The 10,526-nt window shown below is 39.5% G+C and overlaps 2 protein-coding genes across 4 annotated transcripts; both read right to left on the reverse strand.

Moving 5' to 3' along the window:
- Positions 1–419: 419 nt before the first annotated feature.
- Positions 420–3,331, reverse strand: LOC139641604 (serum paraoxonase/arylesterase 2-like). 2 transcript variants are annotated; one of them, XM_071516085.1, is made up of 9 exons: positions 3,205–3,331; positions 2,893–2,960; positions 2,558–2,613; positions 2,132–2,300; positions 1,538–1,664; positions 1,237–1,437; positions 1,006–1,087; positions 700–828; positions 420–581 (listed from the first exon to the last, which is right to left on the reverse strand). In XM_071516085.1, exons 1-9 carry the CDS (start codon positions 3,276–3,278, stop codon positions 420–422), a joined length of 1,068 nt encoding a protein of 355 aa, XP_071372186.1. In that variant the 5' UTR covers positions 3,279–3,331. The 2 variants fall into 2 exon arrangements, with proteins under 2 accessions (XP_071372186.1, XP_071372185.1); XM_071516084.1 differs by having other exon boundaries at positions 422–828.
- A 1,501-nt stretch (positions 3,332–4,832) lies between these two features.
- Positions 4,833–9,516, reverse strand: LOC139641595 (serum paraoxonase/arylesterase 2-like). Of its 2 annotated transcripts, none has more exons than XM_071516073.1 (9): positions 9,336–9,516; positions 9,053–9,123; positions 8,924–8,979; positions 8,033–8,195; positions 6,659–6,785; positions 6,305–6,505; positions 6,135–6,216; positions 5,630–5,758; positions 4,833–5,530 (listed from the first exon to the last, which is right to left on the reverse strand). In XM_071516073.1, the coding sequence occupies exons 1-9, from the start codon at positions 9,410–9,412 to the stop codon at positions 5,369–5,371; spliced, it is 1,068 nt and encodes a 355-aa protein (XP_071372174.1). In that variant the 5' UTR covers positions 9,413–9,516; the 3' UTR covers positions 4,833–5,368. The 2 variants fall into 2 exon arrangements, with proteins under 2 accessions (XP_071372174.1, XP_071372173.1); XM_071516072.1 differs by having other exon boundaries at positions 8,030–8,195.
- Between the last annotated feature and the right edge of the window lie 1,010 nt (positions 9,517–10,526).

Below are 10,526 nucleotides of genomic sequence, written 5' to 3' on the forward strand. Positions count from 1 at the left end.
CCTTTACTGAAATTGTGGAACCACGTCTACAAAGTCTAATAAACCAGGCAGGTAGACAAACATGTCAGGTATGCTGTGTAGTGGGGAGGCATGTTTGTGTGACAATATTTGATCAAGACCGGCATATTTATGAACAATATTATCAATAGCAAGCCTTAATTTATGAATACTGTTATGTCAAGAGGTCACTATGTTGTGTTAAGGTTTTATATACAGCAAGGCTGCACTGTCTGATAATTTCTTACCTTAAAAGTACTTTCATACAATCTCTTCATGGTTAGCTACTCTCATTGAGCTAATGTGTACTGCAGGTGAAAATTTACTCTTCTTTTGAATAAGATTTTATTTTCTTCATACTGTATCCACACAAGACATTTTGTTACAACATTTTTCTATTCATAGAATGCAGAGTACACAGACTATTTCAAATGACAGCGCAGGGCTTTATGGTAGACTGTGCCAATGAGCAACTTTCCCGCGTAGGGAGCTGCGACGGAGGACGCCATGATCACGCTGCCGTCATCAGCGTACACCTGGGTCACTGCCGGCTGCTCGGAGTGAATGTTCTGGATCCGGATGACCTGGGGGAAACGTGCGTGATAGTAAGAAAGAAAGAAATATAAATGGATTAATGAAATGATCAGGCCTGCAAACTGAAATAATAATGTAGATAACTGATTTATCAAAAATAATACAAACTTCAGAGCCAGGTGGATCTTGAGGGTCATTCATGACAAACTTCATGGCATTTGGATGACAGCCCAGCCATAAGTCACCCGTCTCATGGTCCACCTCGATGTTATCACACAGTGACCCAACACCTACAGACTGGTGGGAAACATTACACATATGAGGCCTGATAATGATCGCCTGTCCTCTATAAAATATGATCAAATAGATCAAAATGTCATTTGTAGATTTTATCAGTGAAAAAACTAGTTCAATGATGTTTGTTTTCTTTCTTTTCTGATGTTATAAAATGAGAAAACACAGTCACTGTGTTACCTTAACAAGCACTAAATGTTCCCCTTCTTGTCTCTCAAAAACGTCTATCTCATGGCCAAGGATATCTGAAACATATAAATACCTGAACAGAAAAGCATGTTTGTTTTATTATTGTAGCATTATATAGGAAACATGTTGTGGAAATATATTCAGTTTGGATTTGTGCACTTCCCATCACCCCCCCCCCCCCCAGACAATAAGACAGAAAAATATGAAATAAAACAGAGTAACCTTTTGTCAGGGGACAGGTTAATGCCATTTGAAGAAAGAAAGCCATTGGCTGCCACCCTCACATCTTCTGGACTGTAGTAAACCACAGTACACCAAGGAAGACCCAGAAGGAAGGCCACAAAGTTCAACGCATCATTGTGAAAGGAGCGGTCATTTGTGGCGTAGAAGCTCTCCAGTCCAACTGCAACAATGTCATTCACACTGAGAGAGGTGATGAGTGAGACACAAAGCATACAGAGACTGCCAAATAAAAAACACCAATGTGGTATATCTCATACTGTAAAGGCCTTATTCTGCATACCTGTGAAGAAGGGGGTGGGTAATAGTTTTCTGGTGCACAAGGGTATTCTCCTCAACAAACTGAAAGATCTCTATTTGGGTACTTCCATGCTGAGGGTGACTGACAACGAACAGGTATATAGAGTTATCTGTAGAGGTAAGGAACAGTATGTTGTCATTATTCTGCCCTTTTATCTTCAGAAGATAAAAAACATGCACATTTCCCACTGGACCTCGTAGAATGGTTGAACATCATCAGCACTCAGACAAAGAAGAGTTAATCAATCAACTTAAACTTCAATATGCAATGAAGAGTAGAGTTTCCCCAATGGTCCACTTCCAAAAACTCTGGGACAGTAGAGTGAAATCCATCATAACTACCTGAACAGTTTTCAGACCAACTCCAACAAACACACAGCTTGTGCACATGCACTGATCCAATGGAGTGTTTCAATTGAGTCCACATAATCTTAATCTGGTGCAGAACGTCGTAATTCAGAGAATTCTCTCTTTCTGGGAACTACATAATTGCTTTCCTTGCGTTGTTTTTTTTAAAGTTCTTGTGGTGTTGCACCTTTCAGATTTATCTTTATGTCTTGGATCATTTGTACTTCACCTGCATCATCATCAATGTATACACTAATGCCATGTGGGTTGAAAGAGCTGAGGTCCAGTTGTCCTTTGATTTGCAGCTCCACAGGCGTCAACCTAGGGTCCAGCAGGTCCAGAATGTAGATCTTTCCTGGGTCGTCACAGAACGAAGGCATTCCAGGATACTTTAACCCCTGGGTGGAAAAGACTACATGTAAGAGGCTGGTGAAGCTGATGAGGTAGTAATTACAAAATCACTTGGTCCAGAATTGAGTTAATCGTTTGGTAGTCACAACAAATGAAAACATAAAAAAAGTAATAATTTAACATGATGTAGGTGATCTAGTAGGTAATCTAGTTCCCAAAATCACCCTGATCATCCAACTCGGCTTTATCCATCTTGTAAACCGGAATATATGGCTGTACAGTGGTCATAAAAATACCAACATACTGAGCTTATGAAGGCCAGTCCATCTCTAAGTATTGTGAGATCCTCTGCACCACATTCTGCACAAAATGAGAAACATGAGGTTATGATTTTCACTCCATTGCTCTTTACACTTAAAGACAAATCCTAAGGTGCGGCTGCTGACACTTTACCTACTCAATATCTCAGTTAACTGGACCTCAAACTCTTTATGTACTACCAGACTTCACACATAACTGGTCCAAATCCAAGAAAATGTTTAGGTTGGGTTTGAAGCACAAACTGATTTGATATTGTAAACTCAGAAATGAAAACGTTGTTAAAGATTCCATGAATTACATATACCCAACAATGCCTACCAATATTCTTTAAAAGCTGACAGTTGAGGTGTTTCAGAGACACTTCTCTGGAACCAAGGGCCATTTCCCTGGAAAAAAAAATAAAGCTTAACATAAAATCTTTCAAAAGATGAAAGCAAAACCAGACCCTCTGTGTTTCTGATATTTCCATTACTGTCATCGGCAGAGCAATATCATTGTTTAGAAACTATTCACTGCCCACACGGCCACACAAACACTGTAAGGAACAGCGCTGGATATCAAATGAGAAGCACTAATGCTATCGCCTATGCCTATACTCTCTGATTTACTTCTAAAAAGAACAGAGCATACCTCAGTTTAAGGAATCTTTGTCCAATTAAAGCTGCAAAAGCAGCAATGAAAACAGCGACAAGTCCCTTCTTCATGGCAGACCTCTTGTGAGTCAAAGGTTGTACAGGAAGAAAAATACTTTCAGAGTGCAGTTACATAGCTGAACCAAAGATGGAGCCAAGTGCGTCTGACAAGCAGCATATCTCTCCTCTTTGTTGCTTTTTAATGAGTCAAATATTAATTAACCCTCTGATACATAACCTATTCAAACCCCATAACCTGGGGCAAAAATTACCCATATTGACAAAGTGTTATTCTTGCTAATAAAGGCCTACTATATTATCCATTTTGTTAAAAAAAAAAAACTTGTAACAACAAGCTGTGATTTGGAAGAATGTTTTGATGTTTGAAATATGTTTATCTGACTTTTGAGCACATTTCATACCAGTTAAATAATTTCCATAATATTTCAATGTAAAAAGGCAGCAGATATCCTCATATCTGTTGAGTCTCATTGTGGCCTGTTACATTGTATTTTGCAGTGGATCTAGAAACATCTCCTACATAGACATATTCCAGCTCTTTTGTCCACCAGCAAGGAATGTCGAAGCAAGAGGCCATGAGTTCTTCTTTGTTAATGCTGTGTTGTTGCTGCTCTCCTCTAAATTTCTGCATTTGAGGAGCTCTTCAATGATGAACATCTCCCAGGCATCTTCTGGAGTCACAGCAGTTGGTCCTGGTTCAGGTCTTTTCAACTCAATCTGACTGATTCTGACTTCCCTCTTCAGAACAGTCCTCTGTCCGTTTACGTAGGACAGCTTGACTCCCAGGTTCATCCACAACCAGCTCGCCCCTGTCTCTCATAGTCCAGACTCAGGAGCATCAGAAATCAGGACCAGCAATAGCCATCCATTATCTGTTGATCTGGTATCTGGTCCTCAGCATCAGTCATTTTTGACCCAGATTATGTATCCCCTGCCTATTCCCTTGGGCCTGTAACTGACAGGAGCAATAAAGTCACATGTTCACAACAGAGACAAGTAATCTCACTAATTACAGCAGATATCCAACAGTGTAGTGTATGGAAGAGGTAATGCACCACGCAAAATACTACTAGGGTGCTGCAATATAATTTATTGGCTTGAGTCTACTGTCTTGCAATGCAGTGAGGGAGGAGGAGGTTTGGGAATGTCTTGAAATCCCAGTGGGCGCGAGGTTTTTGTTCCAAAACACAGAGTATGAGCTACAAAGAAACGGGCGTGTTGAAAGCCAGCTATATTAGCAGCTGGCGAAGTAATTGTTGAGTCATTGTTGATCAACAGCCCTGTCAAACCCCTGCAGATATACTGTGGTCATTATATGCTATGGGACAGTAAAAATAAGTCTGCGGACACATTGCCTTTTGGCTATTCCAACTGGATGGGAGGTAGGACACACTAGAGGGTCTAAACATAAAGGTGATCCAGGCTTCTCATTTGTTCACTTGAAATCACCAGCAAAAAAAAAAAATCTGGTTACTTGCACAGACACACAGTTCAACAACAACCCTTATTTTTTGCGGTCTATAACCTACAAAATTCCTCTAGTCATCAGCATAAAGCATAAAAACTTGAGAGTGCCATAGCACAGAGGAAGCCAAGTGTATCCCAGAGAGACCCTCTTTATTGATTCATTACAAATCAAATCAATAAGGCAGTCGTGACAATTTTGTTTCATCAATAGCAGTAATATAAAACAACATTCAGTTACACATTCAATCTATGAAGATTTCACATTGTTCAAATGACCAGTGATCTTCATCCCATAACGAATAAAGAAGCCCTTGATTACATTGTCATATTTGCAGGTTTTTTAAGTATCTGGGAAGTTAAATCTGAACTGGTTCCAACCATTTTCAAATATACTGTTACCCAGGTGTGATTACTACCAACTACAAACATCCTTTTCCCCTACAAGTTCCCCCAGCTCCTCCTGAGGGATCCCCAGTGTTGTAATACGCATTTATGTGCTCAAATCATCATTAACCTATCTATCTACCTATTGACTGCCCTTTGATCACAATCAGTGCTTAGACAAAAAGTGCAAGGAAGTAAGTACATCATGAGTTCCTTGGCGAATTACACGTCACTTAAAATGACATGGTTTTTTTTAGTCTCTTGCTTGTTGGGAATCACGGGAAGAGACACTACTTCAAATCACAGCACAGAGCTTTGTGGTAGACTGTGCCAATGAGCAACTTTCCTCCATAGGGAGCTGCGACAGAGGAGCCTATGAGCACACTGCCGTCGTCAGCGTACACCTGGGTCACCACTGGCTGCTCTGAGTGAATGTTCTGGATCCGGATGACCTGGAAAACACAGATGTAGACCATTCAATAGATACGGCACTGTAGCATTTCCATTTCGCCTTCCATATTGTTCTTACTGGTAAAAGTGAATGAACAAACCTCTGAGCCAGGTGGATCCTCGGGGTCATTCTGCAAAGCTTTCCATGCGTTAGGGTGACAGCCTAGCCACAGGTCTCCGGACTCTGGGTCAACTTCAATGTTGTCACAAAGTGAACCGACAGCTACAGACTGGTGAGGTGTCAGTAGAGAAGGTTATCATCACTACAAAGCTTAAACTCATGCCATGGTGTCTGGGTTATGTCAAAGAACACTTCCGTCACACTACATTTCTGCATATCTACCCTGCAATTTAACAGTACACTTTTTTTCTCCATATGAACCATACTGAAAGTAATGCCAACATAGTATTTCTTCCACACATTAATACTCAAGTTTATCTGAAATACTGATGATATAATAACCAAGCTTTAATCGCTTGATGTTGATTAGGCATACTGTTCTATCAATGGAACAACTGAAGTTCTTGAAATGTGCAAAATCCCAAAGCCTTTGCCTCTCTATCAAGGCAAAGATAGTTTAGTAGTGTATATATTCTCATATTTACCTTCACAGAGACCAACGCATTGTCGGCTTTTCTCTCCAAAACACGCACATTGTGGTCAAATATATCTGCCACATACACATGCCTATAAACAAAAAAGAACATTGGTAACTGTATAGGAGTTTTGGAGCATATGTGAGCAGTGAGCATGGCCCTGTAGATTATTGCCGTACCTTTTGTCTGGTGAGATATTGATGCCGTTGGCAAAGTAATATCCTTCAGAAACCACTTTCACTTCTTCAGGACTGTAGTACACAACATTGCACCAGGGCTGACTGAGAAGACCCTCCACATGTCTCAGGATTTCATGGTTAAAGTAGTGATCATTGGTTGCATAGAAACTGTCCACTCCCACTGCAACAATATCGTTCACGCTGAAAGATAAAAATAATTACAATATAGATATGTATAAATGTGTTGATAGTTTCAGAAGTACCTTTCCTTCCCAAGTACACCCCTCTGTTCACCAAGTCAAATGCCTACAATTCACTGTACAGTTACAATTTAACTCTGTCACCATACTGTACCTGTGGAGAAGTTCATGCTTTATGGTTTTCAGATGCACCAAGGAGTGGTCCTGTTCAACAAATTTAAAAATCTCCACTTGGCTTTTATGTTGAGGGTGATTGACAACAAACAGGTATATTGTGTCATCTGAAAAATGATGAGACACAAGGGTAAAAGCATTAACATTAAGCATATGAGACAACACAGGCAACCAAACTGACAGAGAAACACACTCAGGTTCAACAAGCATCAGCTGATGTTCTGTTCAGCTCAACAGAACTGTACAATGTATTAAATAGAAGGGACGCAGAATTAGAATTAGAAACTGGAATGTGAAAAGGCAGTTGATTGTTTTGTATGGCGATGTTTTGACCACTGGGTTTTTTTTCCAAGACAAACTATCATGGTAATAGGGAGTTACAAGGTTAGATATGAGCCCAGAGATAGTTGAGTGTTTTCCTTGGCCTGCGAGAGGTGTCTCCCCCATCCTGTCTCCCTCTCTGCTTTCCAGTTGTCAATAAGTGCCCATTCTCCTAATGGGGGAAATACATGAATTGCCTCAAAATTTTAAATAAAAAAATCATGGAATCAACAAAAGGAACAGGGACTACAGTCAGAATATACTCTTCAGTTCTTGTTAAAGGTCTAGCTGCTGTATTCTGCTGTAGTTAAATATAAGAGCATGAGATGAGGCATGAGAAACTTCAGAAGAAGTTATTCGTGCCTCATAGGATGAGGCATGAATGATATTTTGTAGGAATGTCTTTAACTGGTAAATGAAATAACCCTATTTGACACATTCCAATTTACATCAGAATCAGATTTCTAGTTGTGGGCTTCACTTAAGCAGTGAGGTAAAGATTTCCATGCATTTTACATACAAATGAGCTTCATATGTTTTGTAGCACCATCAGTTTTGAAGAAATTGTACGTATAGAAAATGTAGATATAGTGCCAGAAAATCACCTTGGCAGCTCTCTGTTCCCACAAAGTTATTACTCCCACATCATCCCACTTATTCACTGCCAATGAAGTAACAACCTAACAGGTTTTCCTAAATACGGCACACCCTACCAAAAAAAAAAAAATCTTCTGCATCTAAACCGGATTTATCAGCTATTCAATCAAGTGAACTTAAGTGTTTGCTTTTTAGGTGTTTCTTTTAATGTCACAAAAATAAAAACATTATTATTATTATTACCATTGTGCTATTAAATGGAACTGATTGTGACTTCATGAACATATAATAAATAAATTCCACCCTAATAAATTTGGGTGGAAAATGCAAAGCCAGTAGAAAACCACTGAATTACCACCCACACCAAGTTCACAGGAATGACATCTGTGAATCTTTTGCTTTTGGTAGAATTTAAGTGATCTTGCTTTTTTACCACTTTGATCGGTGTAAACGCTGATGCCATGGGGATTGAATGAGTCCAGATCAAAGTTCCTCGGCATGCGCAACTCCACAGGTTTCATTCTAGAATCTTGCAGATCAAGGGAGTAGATCTTTCCTGGATCATCTGAGAATGACGGCATTCCAGGGTATTTCAAACCCTGAGAATATATGAATATAGAGAATATTACAACATAGTTAGACTGCAAAATACAATACTTCAGAAGATAATAAAATGACCAATGAAACAGGGGCTAGACGAGGATTGGTGAATAATTGGGGTTTAGCCCAGATGCAGTGAAATGGAAATGTTTTGAATTTTCAGTTGCTAAATACATCAATTTGGTGTAATTTGAGAGACTACATTGCCTAAAAAAAAGTATGGAGAAATGCAGAAAACATGAAATGACCATGTTTACCTTTATGAGCATGTCATGCTGTTTTGAGCAGGATCAAAGATGCTCTTTAAGAATACTGATGTTTGGAGATTATTGTGAATTCAAATATGGCTCAACTGAACTGACAACTATTGGTAATTATCCAGGTTATGCCATTTGACTGTCTTTTAATAATTAATCCATAATATACTGAAATGTGAACAATAGTTTGGTTCCTTTTTTTTTTTTTCTTTTTTTTTACATCACACACACAGGCTTGATAATGTTAGGTCACACAGTAAGATGGAAATGTTAAACTTTTTAAGAAATAACATGAATGTAAATTGGATTTTGAGGACAAGTCAAGTTAATGACCAGGTGGATGGAAATGAGTTTTCATGGTTGTGGCTGGTTATGTTGAAAGAAAAAGTTGCATCTATTTTCAGTTATATTAAGCAAGTGTTTGGCACTGTGAGTTTGATGTTTCTTCACTCAAATGCTCCTATACTTACAGTGCTGATGAGGGCAAGCCCGTTTGGAAGAATGGTTATATCCTCTGACCCATACTCTGGAAAGAATTGGAAAGTTAATGTAAATTTACTTTAATGTTAGATTTTAGTTGCATTTTGTTTTGCACTTACCAAGGTTTTTGAGTAGGACACAGTTGGGGAGGTGATTCTGGATAAGCTCTCTGGAGGCAAGGGTCCTTTTCCTGCAAAGTTTTCAGCTCAAATATGAGGTTGCATGACCACCATGTGATTTACCTATCATCTAAAGAGCGGGCATTGGCAAACAATAGTAGTTATTAATTTCTCGTTAATGTGACAAGCGGTGTAGGCTATAACTTAACTTACGGGCACCAACAACGCTGCACCATGCAACTTTCTCGCTTAAACACGGTCTTTGAGTTGCTTTTGAACTTACCTTAAGTTTATAATTCTCTCTCCAATCAGAGCCGCTAAAGCAGCTACAAAGAGCGAAATGAAGACTAGCTTTCCCATTTTCAAACCGCGCTAATCTAATTTATGCAAGCGTTGCCTAACTCTTTTTTATAGCCTGTATCAAACTCCATATAAACAACAACACGTCCTCCTGCCGGAGCGTCGACAGAGGGCGTTAGTAATGCTGCCTTCCAGTGCTGTCGGAAATATCTGAGCATGAACACGCATCAAAGCGGTAAATATGAGTGGGAAAGTCAAGTTTTCAATGATAGCGGCGGCGTTGCAGGGGTGAGACGTTTAGGGGGCGAAGAGCCAGCAACTGATGGTATTTTATTATGTTATTGGCCTTGTATGTTACTTTTTATTGCTGTGTGTTTCTGTTATCACTCGTTGTTAAACTTGTAGTTGTCACGCATTTCTGTGCATATGTTGTCATATTGGACATACAAGTAGGCTACACAACAACCTTTGGCTAACAGATTAACACAGTTAGCCTATTGATGCACATGTTATCCTCTTCATTCTGTGGCTGCAGCAAGTAGCTCTGTACCACTTACTTTCTAAAATAAAATAGCAGCAAAAAAAAGGTTTGTTGCAGCTACCAAATGCACTGTTTACGATTTCCAACCTCGGAAGTGGGAGTTTACGAGAAGCACCTGAAGGCAGCATCAATCCGACTGGTTGGAGCTACATCCGGAACCTCCCTTTTCATGAAACCAAAAACAGATCTGGGATCAGATTGTTGCCAGATCCAACGTTCGATTTACAGCAGCCAATGTATGGCAACATTCTAAACACCAATGAAGACACGATAATTGTGTAGTTAGTCTAGAAAAACAGGTGAGCTGTGCGTTGGATCTGCCAGTCCCTCATTGAATATTCGGGTTTATGACAGAATGAGTTTAAGGTCAGCATTGGTAACAGATCCTCGGTGTTTTTAGCTGCATATAAAGGCCTATTCTTTTCACGAAACTGTCTTCTCTTTCTTCATTTTTGGCTAGGGGGCATTCATGAGAGTTCGTTTGTAAGTACAACAGCACTGCAATGAGTTACTACATAACTGACATATCAGCTTTCTGAAGGAAAAATCACATGGCATCAGGCCTGTGCACATGAAATGCCAGAAGTCATTTGTAGGCTATTTGACTTTGATATTTGATTGAATTTTCTTTTT

The sequence above is a fragment of the Centroberyx affinis genome, unplaced genomic scaffold, assembly GCF_046629955.1.
Source record: "Centroberyx affinis isolate AG114_WGS23_722 - 3 ecotype Tasmania unplaced genomic scaffold, CSIRO-AGI_Caff_v1 ptg000392l_1, whole genome shotgun sequence".
Taxonomy (NCBI): domain Eukaryota; kingdom Metazoa; phylum Chordata; class Actinopteri; order Beryciformes; family Berycidae; genus Centroberyx; species Centroberyx affinis.